Raw genomic sequence first — 23,154 nt, 5'->3', positions numbered from 1 at the left:
CGTATAGGAATCTAGGGAGGGCCTTCATCTTATACAGCGCTGCCCTACCAGGAAGCGTGAGGGGTAGTGAGGCCCAGTGTCCTACGTCGCGCTTAAGCCGCTCTAATGGGGGAGCTAAATTCTTGGAGAAGAAGTCTGTTGTGCATTTGGTGATGTATATTACCAGGTATTTGAACGAGTCCTCTGTCACCAGCAGTGGACATGCTGCCGAAAGTAGTGGCTTTGGACCCTTTAAAACATACATCACCGATTTAGACCAGTTAATTTCATAACCTGAGAGTCTCCCATAAGTGTTACATATATTGAGTAATTCAGGTATACCGCTCTCTAGTTCCGTGAGATAGATCAGCATATCGTCTGCGTAAAGTGAGATATGGTCTTGCCAACCCTCCTTCCAGCGGATCCCCTTCAACAACGGGGTTTTTCTAATTAGAGTCGCCAGGGGTTCCAGTGCTATCGCGAATAGCAGCGGCGACAGGGGGCAACCTTGACGTGTACCCCGTGCCAGGTCTATCTGTTCTGATATGTGGCCGTTATCCGTCACTCGTGCCACCGGGTCCGTGTATAGGAGTCTTATCCATGGACAGAACTTAGGGCCAAAACCCATATGCGCTAACACTTCAAATAAATACTTCCATTCCACCATGTCAAAACGCCATTTTTGCGTCCAACGACAGTAACACGGCCGGCTCTGCCAGATCAGAGGCCCGCGCAATCGCTCCTTGTACTCTTCTGAGGTTAAGGGCTGTGTTTCTGTGAGGCATGAACCCGGATTGGTCCGGGTGTATCAATTGCGGCAGATGGGTTAGCATTCTATTTGCTATTAGTTTCGCAAGGATTTTACCCTCTGCATTGAGCAATGAGATCGGACGATACGATGTAGACTGTCGGTGGTTTACCAGGTTTTGGGATCGCCACTTTTGTTGCAATCCGCTGGTCCAGTGGAAGCATAGCTTTTTCCAAACTTTCCTCGTACATTGCTAAGAGAGGCGGGCCTATCGTTTCCGCCATTAGATTGTACCACTCTATCTGTATTCCGTTCGGCCCCTGTGCTTTCCCCGACTTTATCAAATGTATTGCGGTTTGGATTTCTGCAAGTGTCAGGTCCGCTTCCAATTCCAAAGCCGTTTCTGATGTAAGGGTTGTCATCTCATTGTGTCCGAGGGCTTCTCGCACGGCTGCCACCGTGGGGGAATATACCTCCCTAAAGTGGTCTGCTAAGATGCTGTCTATGTCTTTTGGGTGTGATGTCAGTGTGCCATCCCATGTCACAAGCTGCTGTATTCACCTTACTCCATCTCCTTTTCTATCTAGCCACGCCAACATTTTACCCGCTTTGTCCCGTACGTTATATACTTTATCTCTTGTTGCATGATGTGTCTGACCGTCTGAGATCGCAGGAGCTCTAGATATCGTTGCTGGCTTAGTTTTAAGGTGTGGGCCGTGTCCTGGTTCGGGTCTACTGAGTGTACCGTTTCTGCCACTAGGAGAGCCACCTCTAGCTCTGCCAATTCTTTTTGTTGATCCCGTTTATACCCAGTGATTGACGCTATTGCCTGACCTCTAAATACCGTTTTATAGGCCTCCCACAATATTATTGCTGAGTCTACTGAGGAAGTGTTTTCCGTGAAATAAAGTTTGGTCGCTTTGTGGAGTGCTTTTTTGATCGTCGGGACCGTTAGATTCCCCGGGTATATGGGGTATATGCGTCTGCGGGATTTCTCTCAACACGCGAGTGTTAGTATCATTAGGGAGTGATCTGATATGCCTCTTGGCTTTATGTAGACTGCCTCGATATTTTGGAAGCCTGAGTCCAGAATTAAGAAGTAGTCTATGCGAGAGAGACTGTTGTGGACCGCAGAGTGGTATGTGTACTGTTGAGTCTCTGGGTGTGTGTGTCTCAAGATGTCTATGAGGCCCAGTGCTTCAAGAAACCCTCGGAACTGTGAGGGCCCAGGTGTCTGTGTTTGAGCGGGGAATCTATCTAGTGTTGCGTCGATTGTGGTATTGAAGTCCCCTCCTATGATGAGATCCACCTCTGGTAGTGCCAGTAGGAAGTCTCTGAGTGCCGGTAGTGCCGTAGCGTGAAGTGCAGGGGGTATGTAGACAGAGACAATGTTCAGGAGCCTACCTTCCCCACTGACTCTGCACCGCCGCAAATCGTCCCTGGTCATCTATTTTGACCTGCAAGGTTATAAACGTGGAAGACTTTTTAACCAGAATGCCTGTGCCTCTAGATCCCGTGGAGAATTCAGAGTGTGCCGCCACTTTGTATTCCCACCTGTCCAATGCCTTACATGCTGCCTGTTAGACCTGTCAGCCCTTTGGGTGGTCCCTCCTATTATTTATTTATTTTTGTCCCCTTTTTGCCCCTCAATCCTTTCATTTTCTGATGTCCACTGGAATTTTTCAGGTGTTGACCTAGGGGTTAGGTGCTCCTTGCCCCTATAGTCTTGTTCCCCTGCCTTAGATGCCTTTTCTGACAAACTCCAGGAACCACAAAATGGTGGCTTCCAACTGCCACCTATCTGGCTACCTCAGGATTCAGATCCATAGGACACTATGAGGGTTTCCAGAACCTTCTGGACTCCTCTGGACATTCTGGGGTCAGCCTATATAAGGTGGAATGTTGGGCAGCCATTTTGTGCCATGTGGAGAGGAGAGCTGTAGGTCAGGAGTACAGGCTGTGGAGTGAGGAGGTTGGCGCGCTGTGGGGGGTTTGATAGCCTCTTGGGCTGCTATCCCTGCTGTCCGATGCTATCCCTCACCTGCTGACCTGACCCTGCCAGAACATTGACTTGTGGTGTCCCTGATGCAGGAGAGGCCTATGTGTACCTCAAGTGGGACAAATGAGGCGAGGATTGTGAGAAATTGCCAGGTGAGGGCGTCTGAGGCTGACCTCTGAATTAAGTCAAGACCCGGGTGGGGGAAGTAAATACCTACACTTGCTGACCCCCAGTGCCCTGCAAGATCAGACTCGTGGCTTTCCCGAAGTGTCCCGCTCACGACTGAACTCTGTAGCAAGGAACTGCTAACTGACTTGCCTCCAGACTACGAAGCTCCCTGTGGTGAAAAGGGCGCTGCGCGTTCTTGGGCTGGAGCCGGCTGCGCCCTCGTGACTGGTCCCTGCTAGTGGTGACGGTATGGGAGCTCTGCAAGGCTGTTAGTGCCCTCCTGTGAGGTGCCGCGACTCTCTGCCTGGAGCGGGGAATTGGTGGTAGAGGCGTGGCTGACGCATCTGCTCTGCGTGTGGAGGTGGACCGGTGTCTCTACTTCCGCGCAGGCCTAGTAAAGGGCTGGGCGGCTCCAAAGGCGCAGAAGTGTCCTGAATTCCGCACAGGCCTAGTGAAGGGCTGGGCGGCTCCATAGAGGCGGAACAGAGCTAAGGTGTTCGCCAGCCGTGTGGGCCCTTTGAGGGGTTGCGTGACTTGGAGGGAAGGCTTGGTTCTCGGAGCGAACTCGCCGGGGACCGACCGGCGAAGAAGTATGCCACTTAAGCTTCTGGTAACAGATAAGATCTCCCTTTACAATCGGGTGTCTTAACAACAGCAAGGTCTTGGGGCTGGTGTGAAACAGAGACCCAGGAGTTCGAGCTGTAAAGCTCAGTGGTTGCTCTTACCTCCTGTCTCTTTTTGGGTTGTGACAGGGATTGATTGAGCTAAAAAGTACTGAACCCCCCTTATAGAAGCTTGGGGTCTGACTAGTATCAAGAACCCTTCTGTTCTTTCCCTACAACTGTTTATAAATCAGGGAGGTTACATGCATTGATTGTCACTGAAGCAAATCTTGTCTCTTTGAGAGTTCTGTTCCCTGGTTATAACAGCAGAAACACAGCTGACAGGAGGAAAATGTACAACTAGTTTTCATGACAAAGTGATGTACTGCCTGATTTCATGAAGTGGAAGCCTAATGCTCACTAATGGATTTATGTAAGTAGGATGTAAGTGACGGAAATCTGTAACCTGCTTCAATAGGAACCTTGGACTTCCAAGAGTAAGGATCCACTGTGTCTAACTGTGTAGAGAAGTGATAATTTCTAGTTGCTGCAATTGAGAGTGTGGAATAATTACTGCTGTTAGAAGGGGTAAGATGAAGAAGTGAACTCTTTTCAATTGGGGAAGAAAAGAAATGTTGTGTGTGCAATGTTGAACTGGTGCCTATATATATATATATATACGTACACCACTGTGGAGCTATTTTTATATATTGAACCACGAACTGCTGAACAACAAAGAGATTATTTTATAAAGCAACTCGTATTTTCCTGAGACTGGTGTAGTGTCTTTCTTTTCTAGTGGATGGACGCTGTGTTACTGAAGGGTGAGACGCAAGCTTTACACGTATGCCTTTGGGTTAGGCCTTCCTTCTCTGTGCCAAGCTACCCTATGTAGACTGGTAATCCCAGGTCCAACACTGCCCCTGTGAGGTGTGTTTCTTGTAGGAGTGCCAGCGCGGGGCTGTGTCGCTTTAAAGCCTGTAAGACCAACCCTCTCTTTATCTTATCTCCCAGTCCCCTCACATTCCAAGTTACTATTTTAAGGGGGGTGGGCGCGGTCTCTTGTGTTGTCACATCTGTGGTAGTATGTCGTGTGTTGTGGGCCATTGATGTGGTGTTATTTTGGTGTGGACATAAAGGGTTGTGCCAGGACGTGCAATCGTGCTGCGACCTAACATTGTGTGTAGAGAAACGCAATGTCTGTTATCTGTAATGTGTGCTTGAGTTAGTAACCTATCTACTGATCGTCGTATGCCTCGGTCTTCAGTGCCTCGAACAGGTGTGAACAAAGAATCGAAACTGTTAACTTTCCCCTCCCCATACCACCCCACCCTCCCTGCCTCCCTGCTGCGCTGTTTTGTAACTGCCGGCCACCCCAATTTAGCAGAGCGCTCTCCCCCACTCAACATTAAAGTACTTGCGTGTCCGGGGTAAGAAAACCAGTGGAGTCCCCAGACCCTCGTGCCCGCCAAGGCCAGCCACAGTCCGCTTCCACAGGCGCCCCAGCCGTGATTAAGTGTGATGATAGTGTTCACCAGCAGTTTTCGATATCATTGTCATTGCTGCGTCTCCTACTCAGTTTCTTCATGTTCCGAGGGGTTCCCTGGTTCCGGTTGCCTGGTTTCTTGTGTATCGAATTCCTCTTCTCCCTCACGCCGGCGTTGATAGCTGTTTCCCCGGTTGCTGCGTCCCATCTGTCGCCACCCGTCCATCCAGTCTTGCGCTGCTTCTGGTGTCTCAAAAAAACCACATCCGCCCATCAGCTACTACTCTGAGCTTTGCCGGAAAAAGCATAGAGTATGGCAGTTCCCTCGCTCAAAGTGCTTTCTTTACTTCCAGGAAGCTCCTCCTGCGTTTGGATACTGCTGCCATAAAATCCGGGAAGAAAGTTATTGTTTAGTTCTGTACTCGTAGTGGCGGGGAGTTTCTTGCGGCCTGTAGGATGACATCTCTGTCTCTGTAGTTAAATAATCGTGCGAGTACCGGTCTCGGAGGGGCTCCCGGTTTAGGTTTGCCGCCAGGAGCTCTATGTGCTCGCTCTACTGTGAAAAAGTTGGAGTCCCGTCTTCACCAGCTCCTCCACGTACAGGTCCATTACTTGCTTCCCTTCTGTCTCCGGAATTCCAATTATGCACGCATTATTGCGTCGTGCGCGTCCTTCTTGATCATCCAGTTTGTCTGCGAGCATTTTATGTTCTTTTTTGAGTAAGGCGACTTCAGTTTGGAGTTCCGGTGTATCTGCCACTAGCGATTTCGCCACTATTTCCACCTCTTTCACGCTGTCCGCCATTTTGTGGAGGTCTGCTGGCAATAGGGATACATCCGTGAATATAGAGCCAACCGTGTTCTGGACATTCGTTAAGGCCACCATAATGTCTTCGAGGGTGATCTTCGTCCCATCTCCGTCTTGGGTTTTGCCCGTGGACGTACGTCCTTCTTACTGACGCAGAGTTTTTTCCGAAGGCGAATTTGTCCAATTTGGCTTGGGCAGCTGTGTTTCCAGGACCTCTGCCCGCCATTATTTCACCCTGCGTGTAGGTGGTTGCGTTTCTTCACAATGGATGAACACTCTTCTTGGAGCAGTTTAATGGAGGTTACCGTGTCTCCGTTAGTGCGCTCCGCCGTGAATAGGACGATCTTCTTTTCACGCCGATATTACACTGTGCCCGCGGCTTCAGGGAACGTGTCTGCACCTTGAGTGTGTCCGGAAGGCCTGTAGGGAATCCCCTGCGCTTCTTAGTGCCACCACATAGCCCTCAGTTTTCCAATGTAGTCTTCCCGTAGGGGCCGCGGGTAGACTGGGTCCGGCCCGATCCCTGCCGTAGCCCTGTTCGCCAGACAGCACTTTGTTTGGGCTAGTGCACTGTACCGCTGCTTCGTTGGAAGGCGGGTTGTAGGTGCAGCGTGCTTTGTGCTTTTCTCCGGTCTGCCTACGCGGTGCGTGCGATGATTGATGGTATTCACAAAAGTGAGTCCCAATTTGAGCTAATCTGCCTGCAAAAGTTTACACGGCCCTCCTTCCTCCAGGGTTCTTTTTTAGGTGACGTGGCTGCCTTAGTTATCTGACCCAGTGGAATTTGAACAAGCTACTGGAGCTGGGGGGGGGGGGCTGATGCCATGTACCTTCCGCCTTCGCTATTATGGAGCAGACTTCTCGGGGTCTCTGCAGCATTTTCAGGTGCTCTCAGGATTTTACGCTCCCAGTTCCCTCCTTCCTGGGCGTTGATGGGTCCCGGTCGAGTGTTTGTCCGTGTCCGGAGCTTCCGGCGTGAGATCTTAGCCACAGGTCGGGGTGCTTGCGTCCCGCTTCAGCATCACGGCGTACTTTAGGCCCCGGCTGTGTTAGTGAATTAGGCCGCCCCTACGTCGTCCCTGGTATTGTCACTTGCCGGCTTCGGATTGTTACCGGATTTTCACTGGCTGGTGCCGCCCGGTCGCGGGTCTAGGTTCAGGCTCTTGGGGGTTTGTATGTGTCCGCATTCGTGAACGGATCGGTTGTGGGTCTGCGTTCTCCCCGGAGCTCCTGGGCTAAGCAGCCATCTTCGTCGGCTGGTAGCCACGCCCCCCTCATGTTACCATCGTTGATAATAAAATCTACTAGGCCCCAATGTTCTTGAACATGCATTTCTTTTGTGCTGAACATGACGAGGCAGCTTGCAAGTCCAGCGCATCACACCCACACACGAGACCTGTTGGTACATCCTTGACGTTTCATAAGTATCATTTGCATATTTTTTATTATTAAACTTTCCAAGCTTGCTCAAATGAAACCCATGACGGCATCTTGCAATGATAACACCTGTTTTTAAGTTCCGCTCTCAAATATATTTTGAGATATCTACGCTAAAAATTTTCTTGGTTTATAAGTTGCAGTCAAGCATTGCTGACCACCCACCCAAACACCTGACCCACTGGGACACCACGTCTGTGTTCTCAGGGTTTTAGCAACACCACCGTAGGCGTGCGGTCAAAAGCACCTACGCCAGTGTGGTTCAAATACATATGTCAATGCGGTTTAACAATTCTGCATTGAACAAGTATATAGGGACTGCACCCCAGTGGGAGCTCAGAACTCTTATGCAGTGCCTTGCACAAGCCTGGGTTCTCCGGCCGGCCTTTTATCTGAATTGGGACTTCTGAGCCTATTCTCAGGTCGACAACCCAATCTAGATGATTTTTTTTACCTTTTTTCTCTCTTCATTTATTCTTGGCTTTTCATCCTCACCCAATTCATTGCATTTAATGTACCTTCAAACTATAATTCTTGCATGACTGTTTTTCTCATTTAAGGTTCACCCCCTAGGCTCTTGCACACTATAAAAGTGTACTTGTGTTTTATTGCTGACAGATTGAAGTCATGTTTTTAAATATTCTTCCTACAAGCCAAAGAGTTGATGAATATATTTTCTGCTGTGTTTATGATTTGATGAATAAAAGTGCCACTTCAATGTTATTTCCTCATCTCACATCTGTATTCATTATTCTCAGATAAGCAGTGTGACTGTGGCCTGTGACCACACCAGAAGGGCAAATTATTACCTTTTATCAGGTGAAGGACTATGATGGCAATGCTGATTCCTGATTGGACACCTATTGGATTATGGGACTGTTTGCACATCGTTTGATTTTACCATTTCCAGTGTTCCATGAAAAATGTGGTTCCGTTTAAGAAGCTCCAAAGGGCTGCTGTTAAATAAAGTGGAGAAAGTAAAGCATAATCCTTGCCTTCAGTCCTGACATAGAATCTAACACTCCTGTAACCACAGATTGGCAAAGTCCCCTTAGACGAGACGAAAACAAGAGAGTGATTTGGTTTGCGTGTGCAACTTCTTAACATTGAAGGGAAGCAAGTAATTATCTCCTGTCAGGATAAAGTTCCAAGTTCTACACCAATTACTAATTTTGAAATGACATCACCTTGCAATCATGAGGAAGTGGACACATAAATTATGCTTCATTCTTTCCATGCAGCAACTGAAGTTCATTCCTAAATAATGATTTGTACAGTAGACCCCAAAGTAGTCCTTCCTGCGGTTGCCAATTTTAAAAACATTAGATGTTAATTGTGTTTAGTATTTAGTACAGGAAATAAAGTTCCGCTACATGTATTACAGCAAGCTTAGGCATTGATATACATAAATCTCTGCTCATTTTAGGAGTTGCCAAGCACCATTTGCACTGCCTCTGAAACAAATCCTGTATTCAGGTATGGACTTTAACCTCTGCCCATTTTCCCACCCATATTTTCAATTGGCTCCTGCTACTGTCGTTTGTAAATGGTGGCTTTTAATTGGTGAAAAGGCTTAGTAGTCCTTCCTTAGTACTGCCTTTTCTCCTGCTGTAATCTCCAATGAGGACTGCCCAGTTACATGTTTTGTTACTCAGGATGTTATAATTACAGTCTGCAGCACTATTTTCTTAAATAACTTTCTCCTGCCTGCTGTTCTAGGCAAGAAACGCTCTCACGTCACATAATTCCACTCAATACAGGACACTCCACGACACACAATACCACTAGACATAATTCTACTACACTTCCAAGCACACATGCCACATAATTCCACTACACACAATACAACACAATTCTGCTACAATTGCACTCAAATCTACATGATTTGACACCACATAATTGCAATCCTCACACTATAATTCAACATCATGCCACATAATTCAACTCTACTAAATTTCACTCCAAGCCAAACAATGCCATTCCGCGCAAATCCATGCCATGCAGCATAATTACACACCTCATAAATCCACTACCCACCATGCCATATTAACACTACACATATTTTTCCTCCTAGCCTCCTTGCAGCCTCAAACCTTCACAGCTTAAAAGCAATCAACAGCACAGTGCCAAAAGTGAATAGGAGAGGCCATTCAATTACATGCTGTGTATATTGCTGGTTAGGGAGGGGCAGCTTAAACCGTTCCCCCTCCCCTATATTTCTGTATTTTCTACAGGCCAAAGATATTTTTGTTCGTTCTTATTATGCAGTTATTCAAAACTATTTATCCATGTGCTGTGTCTGATGAAATGGCACTTAGAATTCCCTGCCAAACCTCTTAGATGCACATTCACTCATTTTTAAATGTACTTCTCCAAGATTGGCACCCGCTATAGTGGACTGGTAAATTAAATAAATAAAAATGTCTGCTGCCGCATAGCACATACATGCAAATACATGCTGACACAGGCATGATTATCATTAAGACAGGTTTTTGATGATATGGGACATAATCAGTAACAAGCATTGGCATAGCCAATAGGTCTCACATTTGGGACCTAATAAGTGTTTAGCCAGAGCTATTGGTTTTGCCAGTGTCTTTAACCCCTTCTGTGCTGCGCGAATTTTGCTGCGGTGCTGAACGTTCCATTGGGCCTATGGAACCATGACGGAACGGTTCCGTCATAAGCACAGGCCAACTTACGCTCATGACGGAACCGTTCCGTCATGAGCATGGAAGGGGTTAAACTATGGTGTATCGCATTGGGGCTGCTGTGTAGCATGTTGAAAAGTTATAATAAAAAAAAATGTTACAAGAATTTTTTTTACCTTATATGTAACCAAGAAGACAAAATGTACAACAGAACAACTGTATTTAAAAAGAAAACTACATAAAAATGTCTTCTAGTTAGGAATTGCCTTGGCAACGCTTGTGCCGTCTCTTCTCGGCATTTAGTATTCAGGTATGGACATTTTCTCTGCCCATTTTTTCAATTAGTTCCTTTTACTATCCTTTGTAAATGGTTGGCCTTAGATTTGTGAATAGGCTTAGTAGTCCCTCCTTAGTACCTCCTTTTCTCCGGTTGTAACATCTCAGGAGGACTGCCTCTGTAACAGGTGTCGTTACTCTGTATGTTTTATTTACAGTCTGTCAGCACAATTTTTTTTATTACTTTCTCCTATTGCACGCACAGCCTGCTATACTGCAAACGCTTGTGTATTTTTAAGCAGCGCGGCACGCCGTGCTTTATCTTATGTTTTTTGCTTCAAAAATGGCTGCCACACCATTAACGCTGCACACGCCTGAATATATTTTTTTAAAGCAGCACGGCACACCTTGCTTTATCTTATGTTCTATTTAAGCCGCACTTTGTTATGCATTTTTGCATTCCCCCGTCCCGCCCCCCTACACTAACAAATATGCACAGGCACTGCACTTCATGTCTTAGCACGGTGCCCGCTATTATTACTATTATTATCTTTTTTTTTATTAGCATTGGGCCAGCTTCACGGCTGGCATGTGCATAACTCACGAGCACAGGTGCTGCAGTTTAGGTTTCAGCACGGCGCCTTCATATTTATAACATGGGTGCCGGGCTTTATGCTGCAGCACGGCACCCACTTTTATATTTACAAATACAATAGCTGAAAGTCTCACAAAATGCATTATTATTTGCAACGCCAATAACTCAAACTTAAATTAAAGCGAGAGATCGCACTGCAAATGCGTGTTCTATGCTGTTACAGGTTGTGACACCACGTCGGTTTTTCATAGGAGAGGGAAGAAAGCAGCTTATGACACCTGGATGGCACTACCGTCTGCTATTCCTGCATTTATTTTTTTATTTCTGTCAGATTGACCAAGTCCTGTTGATCCTGTTCACTTCGGAAAGGTTGAGATTCACTGTACTAATGCAAAGCCGCACTTGTCCATTGCATGAAATCAAAGGTGCTAGCCAAATCCGGTTTGCTAGTGGAAACATAACTAGTGAAATCATCCGACCCACACAAGACACTCTTCAACATGTTAAACAATCTGCATACCAAGAGGACCATGTTTGGGGTCAGACTTTAGTGCCCTTGCAAGGATTGCCAAATTTAAATGATTGGGGATGGAAGCAAATTGATTTGAGTATTTGTACCACATTTGACAACCATTCTGGAATCATCCAAGGCACGTAAAGAACTTATTTGTTGTTGGTACAAAAAGTTATACTGAAATCAATGCAAATGCTCAAAGGCACGCCTTTTGTGCATAGAACTTTGCCTTTTCAAGTTATCAAAATTAAGACAGTATGAATAGCGACCATTGTCACTATACATAAAGAAGGGAAGGCTAAAACAGACTGTGCCTCGTATAGGCCCATCTCTCTTTTAAATGCGGAACCTAAAATACTAGCCAAATTGTTAGCCACCCGCTTGGTTCAAGGTGATTAGCGATTAAATCCATCCGGATCAATCCAGCTTCATGCCCCACAGAGACACAGCCCTTAAACTATGTTGGGTTCACAATCTGGCCCACACCGTTTGTGAGGCTTACTGTGATTGTGTTGCTAGATGCTACCATGGCTTTTGATACAATCGAGTGGTCCTACTTATGGGCAGTTTTAGAGAAATTTGGATTCGCAAGGCTCGACAAATCTGAAAAATGGTACTAGTCCTGCAGGTCTAGTACTTTGAAAAATCTCCTCGACCTAACAGTAACCTACTTGACCTCCGTCTCTGAAAGCTGACCAAATGTGACAAGATAACAAGATTTAAAGGCATCTTTATTGCTCATTTGCTTTGTGAGCAATAAAAAGGCCTTTAAATCTTGTTATCTTGTCACATTTGCTCCGTTTTTAAAGACGGAGGACAAAAGTTAGTATATTTTCCTACTCGCCAGAAAGAACGAGTAGGACTTAAAAATAGCTCAACCTCATAAAATTTACCAAATGCGAGCGGTCGAGTGGATTTGTTGAGCCTGAATGGGTACGTTTTTTGTACAGAGAGCCTCTGGCTCAAGTAGTGGTAAACAACAAAGTCTCTGCCAACTTTCCGCTTAGTCTGGGCACTCGCCAGGGATACCCACTGTCACCCCTCCTTTTCTCCCTGGCCTTTGAACCCTTTGCGGCTTGGATCCGTTGGGGTCCAATGATAAGAGGGCTGCGGTGGTTCCCCGGATGGGAAGACCGTATTTCTCTATATGCAGACAACGTCCTCCTATATTTGGCCTCTCCTCTTATTGTAGTGCTTGATATCCTCTCTATTTTCTGCAGATTCTCTGGGCTCTCCATCAACTAGGGAAAATCTCTATTATTTGTACTGAGCGGAGACCCCCCTGTTCCACCCTGGGGCAGCCCTATACAAATGACTACGTCCGGATTTAAGTATCTGAGAATTTTTATCTCGCTTGACCGTTCGGTTCGCTATGCTCAAAACCTCCTTCCCCCACTCCGAACACTCAAAAGTGATATTGCTCATTTGAAGATGCTCCCTATTTCCTTCCTGGACAGGGCCGTCCTATTTATAACGATGGGCTTACCAAGATTTCTTTACGCCTTACAAAACACTTTAGATTTAGTTCCAGCTCAATACTTAAGAGACATAGGTCTGCAAAGGGACCTATTGTGGGTACGGTAGACCTTGAATCGCCCTCCACAAACTTACGCTCAACTGGTGCGATGGGGGAATCCGCCTCCCTAATATCAAGAAATATTACTGGGGGTCCCCACCTAGCGGCCATCAATAATTGCACGTATGGGCAATCGGACGACCCGGGTTATGCTATGGATAGGTGGCTCCTTCCAGGGGGCACCTACAGCAGAGCTTTGTAATACAGACCTAAAAGATTCTGACTAATAGGTCCCACAAACAACTCCGTTCAAATTTGGCATAACGTCACCAATTCACTTGCCTGGGGGCATAGGCCGACATTAGCTACACCCCTTTGGAACTCAGAAAAACTAGGCGATTTGTGGCGGACACAGGGCTTAGACAGGTGGGATTTGATTTGCATCTCGACTATCAAAGATGTCTGGGGGAGGGAAGGGCTTAAGCCCTTCAGCACGCTTTAGCCCTTCAGCACGCTTTAGAGTGAATATGAGCTGGCAGACACTGAGTACTTTTGCTTATGTTCAGGTCTCGCTCTCACTCCATTCTTTGTTGCCTAAGGGTTCTGATCCCCCAGAGGCCTCTCCCCTGGAAGACAGAGTTTTAGACGATCATCTCCCTGACAAAACAATTTCACTAATACACAAGAAGTTAATAAATAATAAAAATAAGTAATAATAATAAACCACATGGCAGACCCCTACAGACACTGCAGGATAAATGGACGCAGGATGGAATAGAGCTAGATGAGGATGGGCAAGCTGCAGTATCCTCCCCCAAAAAGGTGGCTATTTTGGCTCGCCTGCGACTGGTGCAGCCTAAAATACTTCATATAAATCTATATAAAGGGGCCCGCCTGATGCACACAGGATTGTGTCACGGGCAAATGCAAAAGGGGTTGCGGCCACATCGGAACGTTCATGCATACTGTCTGGGAATGGGCACACATTAGCTCTTACAGGCACCAAATCCATGACACACTCACCAAGGTCTTGCACGTCTTTCTCTGCCCAGAGGCGAGACAGTGTCTTTTGAATATTTGGAAGCCCACAGACCTGAACACCTCCCAGACGCAATGGGTCACGCTGGGGTTCATGTTAGCCAAACTGAATATTGCTCAACTGTGGGGGGCAGCGCAACCGCCCACTGTGGAAGCTTGTGTACAGAACCTTGACTGGTGTATGTTTATAGAAAAGAACGTATATGTGGCAAGGAGGTGCCCTAAGAAATGGTCCTGTATCTGGAATTTGTGAAATGTATACAGATGGGAGATCTGTGTACCGCCTCGCAGCGTTGAGTAGGGCGACCCACTATCCCCATGAAGTTCCTCTCTAGGTTTAAGGCACTGAAATCATCTACCCATGCGTGCTGTACTGTGAATTCTGCATGACCACCTGTACTAAGTTGATTTGCCGATGTGTGTTTCAATAGAACGTTTTTTTTTTTCAATTAAGACAGTAAACAAACTAATCATCATTGTTTCATATTATAGAAATGTTACAGGGTTTAATATGGTCTTGTGCTGTTTAATTACAATGGAAACTTTATCCACATGTTCATAGAATGTGTAGCACTGAAATAAATGACGCAAATTATAAGTTTACTTTTGGTACAGTGTTTGTTACTTATTACTGGCACCCTTATTGGTGGCCATTTTGGTTTTATATTTATAACGTCACAGTCTAGATCCAACATAGGCATGCACGGACGGGACAATTAACTATTGAGCCAAATATGATGCAAATCAGAAAAATGTAAAATATTATTTGATATTTGTGGCCATCTTGGATTTTGATTAGACTATATGATTTCATAGGCAAGACCCATTTGGGGGTGTGTTCTTATATGATGAATATTACGAAGATAAATGTCTGTACCAACTCCTTCCATCATCTCCTTCTGTTTGCTTTGTTCGCCCTAAATTGGCAGGGTATGCCCAGACGTGGGTCCCTTGCTCACTTTGCCACTGGATTCAAGGTAGCCTGGCTGATGAGAGATGTTACCCCGAAACTGGTCCCATGATGCTTGTTTCCGGTCCAGGGAATACCTGGCTTGGCAGTTCGGGCTGGACCCCACCCATAAGGCACAGCGTCAAGATTGATTTGCATATAACTGGGGTGTTTAAGTGAGCTAAAAAACGATGATGGATTCAACCCAGATCCGGAATTAGGGGTGTGTGTCTGAAAAGTTTCAGCACTCCATCCATCATCTCCTTGTGTTTAATTTGTACAAACTTTCCATCACAAAGTTAACGATTTTTCAGTCTACCAGCTATGCCAAAATAATAATCACACTCAATATCTAGCCTCATCTTTTAACATGGCACGGTTTACATGGCGGAATTTAGACTGAAATCCCAAAAATTAGCTGCGATATTGCCCATCCTCTCCCGAATAAGTATCTTCTTACAACTACGCAACACCGCAGGGTCCTGAAAAGCTATAATAAAAAGTTGACTGTCCCAACTAGTTCCTTTGCAAAATTGCATTGTCGGTGCTTTGCCCACGAAATCAGCGCTAGCGCAGAAACTGAGATTTAGTGGTTATTACAGCAAAAAGTGTAAACAAAAAAAACAATTTATCATAAAACAAGCGTCGAATTATCTAAATATTGACGACTTTTTTGCTTTGACGGCCTTAGAATGGCTGCTCTCGTGGCTTTACTTCCTGCGCTGACCTCAAATCAAACGCCTGCAACGTAAGTCGTAATGCCAGAAAAATCGAAAACACTCACAGCGGTGGAGCCTTTTTTAACGGCTTCCTGTGCATATTCCACCTGGAATAGGTGCCCATCTGGAGAGAAGACCGTGATCGCTCTGTCATAGCGTGAAGACATCCTTGCTTCTGTTAACCGTTTACGTGACCAATGCCTGTTGCACGCAAACTACGGATAGACGCCCTAGCGGAGCTGCGTGCGAACGTAGCCAATGAAAGCGAAAAGGGGCGCGGCGTGGAATAGATCAGCGTTAGAAAACGCCGATCCGGTTTCAAAAATCGGCTAAGGGGTTACGGGGGGCTTTGAAAAAGTAGTACCTGGACTCAAGGTGCGGGTATGGCAAACACAACTTCTTGCAGTAATCTGCGTTGGTGCCTAACAGATGCAACGCGGTTTTCCCTAAAGGTTGGTATCGGGTAGCAGAACTGCTTGTTTATCTTTTCCACGTTGCATTGTGCTAATGAGTAATTTCTCGGTCTCATTCAGTGACGCAAGCAAAAAACGGTTGTTCCTGTTTCTTTATTTAAAAAAATGTATTGGCCTTTTCTGTATTTTTTAATTTCTGGCCGTAGAATATAGATGGAGAAAAACAGTAAAATCTGGTATCGTTATTCAATTAAACATAACAAACACACAAGCATTGGAAATGCAATAGGTCTCGCATCATTAGAGTTAGTGCTTTTAGAATTGTTTATGGTTTTTTTTTGTAAATCTTTAGCATTTTTGTTTCCTGTAGCCAATGCTAAAGAATTACAAATAAAAAAAGCCATAAACATTTCTAAAAGCTCAAACTCAAATGCTCCGAGACCTGTTGCACTGTGTGAGGGTGAGGGGTTGAGGGTGAGTGAGGGTGAGGGTGAGGGTGGGTGAGGGTGAGGGTGGGTGAGGGTGAGTGGTTGAGGGTGAGTGAGGTTGAGGGTGAGTGAGGTTGAGGGTGAGTGGGAGTGAGGGGTTGAGGGTGAGGGGTTGAGTGTGAGTGAGGGTGAGTTAGGGTGAGGGGTTGAGGGTGAGGGGTTGAGGGTGAGTGAGGGGTTGAGGGTGAGTGAGGTTGAGGGTGGGTGAGGGGTTGAGGGTGAGTGAGAGTGAGGGGTTGAGGGTGAGGGGTTGAGGGTGAGTGAGGTTGAGGGTGAGCGAGGGTGAGGGGTTGAGGGTGAGTGAGGGTGATTAGTGGATGTGGTGGTGGATGTAGTGCTCGTGGGTGTGGTGGTGGTGGTGGATGCGGTGGATGTCATGTTTTTGTAGCTCACACTCTGGATAAGGCACGCACGGATTTCAGTCGTTAAACCGAGGCATGTTATTTCATGGAGAATGAAGTGCGGACAACTGTTGAGGGCGCGGTCAAAATCCAGGTAAAGTATTCTGAAGATTTTGCAATCCCGTCCTTCGCAACACAAAAACCCCCCAACAAAACAATCAAGATTTGGAAACACTTTTGCCATTTTAGCAAGATTCTGATCTAACTACGCCACTAAAAACTCTGCCCAATCTCACAGTTGCTTGAATCCCACTAAAGAGGACTACATAAAAAGACTAAACAAAACACCACAAAACCGTGTATAAAGAAAACAAAATAGTGAATCGTTTCTTTATCTAAATGTATCCCAAGTCGCTTTTCTAGTTATAACAATACAAAAACACGAAACCATGAAACGTCATCTGTTTAATATTTTCCTCGCTTCTTTTACAGTTCTAAAACAGCACAAGTGTGTGGCAGGAATACTCAACATTCCTTGGATAAAACACGGTCGCTTTCTTCCGCTATTACTAGTCACAAATGCTGCTGGGGGAACTGAAAGGCGAGTAGCGCAAGTTACCGTTCGCTGGGGCATGATCAACAACCGTTTCCAGAAAACGTATCACTAAGGATGTACACATTTTCAAAGTGGCAGAAGGACAGGGCTCCTGAAACGAAACATAAAACATGAAAAATACGCTGATAAACAAGCCCACTTTATTTCCACCGTAAAGGTTTGGGAGGTAAGAGTAGGAGGTGGGGGTGGGAAAGGAAACAAACAAGACGGGGGAAAAAAAACAGTAAAACAGCCAGTGACTGGAATATTCTTCATCACTCAAACAGCACGAGGTGGGTGGAGGAATGAGCGAAGACGTCTTATCGATATGTGAAATTACATCATGGGACGAAGCCGGCAACAGAAAGAACAAGCATTACACGGATAGCCCCTGCGCACGCCGACTCGGACGAAAAGCAAACAAGACGGAGGGAAGAGAGAGAAGGGGAGGGGGGAGGAGAAATGCGACACGGCGGGCAGGGGAGGGGGCGGAGCGGGGAGAGGGAACAGACGGAGCAAGACGGAGGGAAGAGGGAGAAGGGGAGGAGAAATGCGACACGGCGGGCAGGGGAGGGGGCGGAGCGGGGAGAGGGAACAGACGGAGGGAAGGCAGATAAGGCGAGGGGGGAGGAGAAATGCGACACGGCGGGCAGGGGAGGGGGCGGAGCGGGGGCCTGGAGTGCGGCTGAGGGAAGTGATGTGCACGCGCTTTTAAGCTCAATGCGCATGCGCATTGAGCTTAAATTTCTCGTGCACTGCAAGGAATCGCCACGATTCCTTGCAAGTTGGGTAAAGAGTGGATAAGCCCCCATAGTCTCGCAAGCTCGATGCGCATGCGCATCGACAGGCGAGACCTAATAAAGAGATCAATTAAAACAGTGGTTTTTAACCTGTGATCCGGGGAATCCTGTAGAGTGCACCTGCACCTGACAAAGCCTACTCCGGTGGTCTGCGACTGCTTAGAAAATCAAATGATATTAATAAAGTCATAAATGCCAATAGACGTGATTCAAGCGGCCAACTCCTGACTTTTGAGTCAAAAATGGCATTATTTTGGCTGTTCCACCTGCAACTGCCACTGCGGCAATATAAATCAATGGGGTAAATACATTCTCTGATTCGTATTATTTTTAAATCTTTCATTTTCCTCTTCTCAAATATTGGTAAGTATGTAAAGTGTATTAAACGAAACAAACAATTTGAACATTCTCTAAATGTGAATGAAGTTGGAGGCTAAAAAAATAAGTTTGCGTCCTCCGATTGACATATGGGCGCATTAAAAGTGCATCAAATAGAAAATAGTAGCCTCAAATAAATATAAAAAAAGCTCCAAACCTACCATTAAAATTATTATTTTGTGTGCATGTTTTACGGTTCGGATCATCAAAAACAATCAGGCCGGGTTCCCTGGCTTCCAGTAATGTCTCAGGGGGGGGGCAGATTCCACTAATGATCGGTGGGAGTTCCTAGTTTGCAGTCATAATTAAGTGGGGGTCAACAGAAGTCAAAATGTTAACCGCTTCGCTCCTTCCACCCCCCCAAATTACTATGGATTTCAAATATTGTAAAGTAACTTAAAGTGCAAAGTGTTCTATATTAGCTAATCCATTCACTATGGCTCTCTTATTCTCTGATGTTCCTGGCTTGAACAAATCAGAAATATCTATTTTTAGCAATCTAGTGGCCATTTCTTGTGTGTAAAACTTCCTCCCACTTCTGGCTTTTTAATTTGCATCAGATTGCATGCTGGGAGTTGTAGTTTGACTTTCCAACCAGGCTTGCTTTGATTTTAAATGCCTAGTATGCAAAGTGATGCTGGCTAACTCTCATATCAAGTACAGGCTGAACATTTGAAAGACACTTAACCACTTGGCCACCGTGATAGTAAAAGTCACTCACTTGTTATGATTAGATAGGGCAGCTGAGCTCCTTAACTTGCCGTGGCGTAAACGTGGTTTTGCACTGTGTAGTCACCCCTGTCAGATCAGATGAGTTTGCCATATCAGGTCTGTGGTCTCCTCTGGACATATATGCATACGAAGGTATAGATTTCATCCTTTATTTTAAACTTATAATCTTGCCTAAGTTTCCTTCCAGTTGCATGCGGCCTACCTCACGCCATTGCGTCTTCATCGTGCTGGACTCCGACCCGATGCTTTCTGTATTCGTTGTGGTTGCCCCCAGACTGACTTTTATCACATGGTATTGCTCTGTCCCAAGATCATGCACTTGTGGGAGTTGCTGACAGGGAAACTTGCGGAGGTCCTGGGTTGGAAGGTTCCCTTGAGCCAGATCACCATACTTTTGGGTGTTACTGAGGGATTGGATGGGACCAGAGGCGAGAAGCTTTGTTTGAATACGGCATTGATGGTAGCCAAACCGGATGTTGCAGCTCTCTGGCTGGACCCATCTCCTCCTTCCGTGGCGCGATGGTGTAGAGAGGTAGATTGGTATGCAGCGCAAGAACGAGCAATGTACGTGGCCCAAGGCTGTCCCAAAAAGTTTTGAAGGGTGTTGGGCAAATGGTTCGGTGGTAGAAGACTGAACCTTCCTGATGGTCACCTACGGACTTGGGTGCAGATAATGTCATTTGCTACTCGCATGTTGAATATTGTATGCTGGGGTACTATTTATTTTTGTCACTGATATGCCATGACCACTGTATTAAATGTAGGTGTTGTTTTTCTTTGCTACAACTTGTTAAAACAATAAACTTGATTATCAAAAAAAGTTTCCTTCCAGTAGGGTCTTCTTCTTCCTAGGGTAGCCTTAGAAATGTTGCAGTGCTTGAACCCCCTTCTGTTCTTTCCTTCTACCTAGAAGTCACTGACTCCTCTTCCACCAGCCTCCAAGGATAGTTGTGGGGTTGATAGCCTCAAAGAAACCATTCAAAAGGCTAAGTATTGGGTTTTTGGTTCTCTTTCACCTCTAGTGAAGCTGCCGCTGTTCTCGTGCAGACTGTAGTGCTTTCTCCGGCAAAGCATGCCCCCTTACATCTAGACTGTGCCCCTATGAACCAGCAGCTGCACGCCCAACCTCCAACTCTGTACAGAAAAATAAAGTACAACCCACACTTGGCTGAGGGCACAGCCCTCCCCCAGGGTTGTGGCATGGGGAACCATAGCCTCCTCTTGTCCTCCTTGGCTGCTGGGTGCAACCGTCTTGGGTGTATCTCGACATTTGTCGCAGGAGTCCTCACCACTGAATATTGGGACGACATCCTCTCCTTGTGTTCCAGTGGGCGGGCCAGCTCCCTCTCGTCCTCAGTTGCTTCCTCCTGCTCTATCGTCTCTTGGGGTCCAAGAAGGTCCTCGGGTGTCTTCTCAATTCTCTCTCCTCCTGCCGAACAGTCCGTCGCCATCCTGTTCCCTCCTTCCATACACACCTTTCCCGGCTCTTCTGGGTTTTTAACTGCAAAGGTCCCTGTCAGCCTCCTGATGCTGCTTGCAGCACCTAGAGTGTTGCTGCTCCACACTTCCGTGTTGACCATGAAGGAATTCCCAGTCTGGTTAGTCTGGACTACAGGGTCTCTGAGAATGTGTATCTCATTTGTAGCCTGAAGGGACTGACTATAGTTAGGTCTGCTAGCTTGGAGGGAGAAGACGGCTGAGGGTGTCGCCCCCAGCCAGGAAAATAAGGATTCTATGGTTTTGAATGGGCACAGAGAAAGACTGCCACTCAAAAAAGTGGGACCCCTGGAATCTGATTCTAGGCAGGAGCACGGGGGATACTAATATAGCACCAAAGCAAACAAAGCTACTGCCTAGATATCATAGTTATACGGGCTCAAGGCCTGAGTCCTGAAATATTCAAAGTTGTCTGAAGTGGACTGGTGCACAAAATTTATATCATAGAGCCATGAGAATTTTAGAAAAAAGATTTAATTTTTATTGTTTTCAATTAGAACGAATTGGTAAAAAGGTAATTACACATACATAATAAATAATCACAACGCTAACAGTGTCCCCACATCCCTTCACACATACAGGCAATCATCCCGAGGCAAGCATTCATCAAAACATTTCAATCCCCCATCTCTCAACACAATATAGCTGCCAACTGATGGTACGATGACCAAGGTCCCGTAGGGTCTCAAGCTGAAATAAGACCAGTTCAAGGAATCTGGGACTAGCTTCAAACACCAGAGAAAGACTGCATCAGGCACGAGGGACAGGAGCATAACAACAAAAGGGGAGATGTAAATATCTGCCTGACACTACTGAGTGTTTTATGTTTCCTGTACGGCGCATGCGCCTAGTTTTGAAGTTGCCTTGCTCCGCAATAGCAGCACTTTACTTGTGGTACCTCTTGGGTACATTTTATACTGATTTAATGGGTTAATTTTTACACGCTTGTTTTAGCTTTTATTTACATTACCAGTATACCTACTGAACTGGTCTCCAGTTTGCATATTATTTACCACCCCCCCCCCCCCCCCCCTGCTTCATGGGTGTTTTCTTTACAGCCAAAGCCACGCCCCTTTAGAGAATGTGATTTAAATTTGCCATGCTGCTGCATCCGCTCTGCCATTTGGGGCTTCTTACCTAATGTCTGGAGCAGCAATATTGGGTTGGGACTCCTTGAATTTATCTACTGGATTTCGCACTAAGCTAGCGCTACTCCCACATTTCTTTCTTTTCTTCTTTCAGAGTTTTATATAGCGCAAACTTGACCCAAGGGTATGAGAGCTATTTACACAAGCACCAGTTGCGTTGCACAAGGACACATTCATTTCTTTTCTTTTTTTTTTTTTAGGCACGGGGAGATTGTGATTTGCCCAGAATCACAGGATGTTGAGCGTCGTTGCAGAGACACAAACCTGGTTCCCCTGATTTGAGGTCAACCGCCCTAGCTGTTAGGCCACATCCTCTCTGTAGTAATCACAAACACAGGAAGTAAAGTAGAAGTAGGATTTATTGCATTAACAGGCAGGTGCGACCACACTTCCACACAGCCAGCAGCAACTGACTCTATGCAAAGCATTCTAGAACAAGTGGCATCCAGTCACCTGAAGACCGGTAACCTAGATACCACCTCCCCTCTCTTTAATATAAATATAATAACAAATACAATACAATATTGTAAAATAAGTTGAATCAGGATTATACTGTAATAGTGTATCTAGCCCAATTAAACAATAAAGAAACTAGGGAATACATTATAAAGGAAGCAATGTAAAGGTAACTAATACAATAATATAAGAATGGAAATAATATATGCGACCCACTTCCTTTACATAACACAGTAACTACATAAATTACTTTACAAAATCTTAAAATTTCTTAGGAATCATTATTTGTCTACTTCTTGATGAAGAAGCAATGGAATTCGCATTTAGATCATCACAATGAGTATTTGAGGATGAATTACCCAGGGTATATCCAGCAGTGTTTAAATCGGCATCATCATCCCATAACCAGTTGGTTGCAGAACCGGTATTATCTTCACTAAGGCTGCCCCAATTCAAAATGTTATTGCATTTAGACATCCTGCTGAAGTGCCAGATTTTACTGCCACTCAGTTTTGCAAATTTGTTATACACTTCCAAAACTTTGAGGTGTTTAGAGAATTTACTACAACCTTTTTTAAGCGTATTTGCAAATTTAACTTTAACTACATCACCTTTTTAAAGAAAAACATCCCCTGTGTTGTGTATATGATCATAATGGATTTTACTTTTCTCCTGAAGCTTTTTAAGATTGGCTCTTACAACAGCTGGAGACCATTCACTGCAAATTCTCTTATGATTCCAAGTGACATTGTCTCTAGTAAAAGGTTCCCTACCTCTTAATATTCTGAATAGGCTGTAGCCAGTTCCAGTGGGTGTAATTCT

At 45.6% G+C, this 23,154-nt stretch overlaps 1 protein-coding gene across 1 annotated transcript in view; it reads right to left on the bottom strand.

Annotated features, from left to right (window-relative positions):
* Positions 1-15,680, bottom strand: part of PSMA8 (proteasome 20S subunit alpha 8) — a 542,764-nt gene extending 527,084 nt beyond the window's left edge. The window contains exon 1 of the mRNA XM_086966944.1: positions 15,550-15,680. Within this exon, the coding sequence (XP_086823070.1) occupies positions 15,550-15,651 (102 nt within the window). The 5' untranslated portion in view covers positions 15,652-15,680. The remainder of the gene's footprint in view (positions 1-15,549) is intronic.
* Positions 15,681-23,154: the final 7,474 nt, after the last annotated feature.

This window comes from Lissotriton vulgaris, chromosome 4_1 (genome assembly GCF_964263255.1).
Source record: "Lissotriton vulgaris chromosome 4_1, aLisVul1.2, whole genome shotgun sequence".
Lineage (NCBI taxonomy): Eukaryota > Metazoa > Chordata > Amphibia > Caudata > Salamandridae > Lissotriton > Lissotriton vulgaris.
This window is presented reverse-complemented; position numbering and strand designations above follow the sequence as displayed.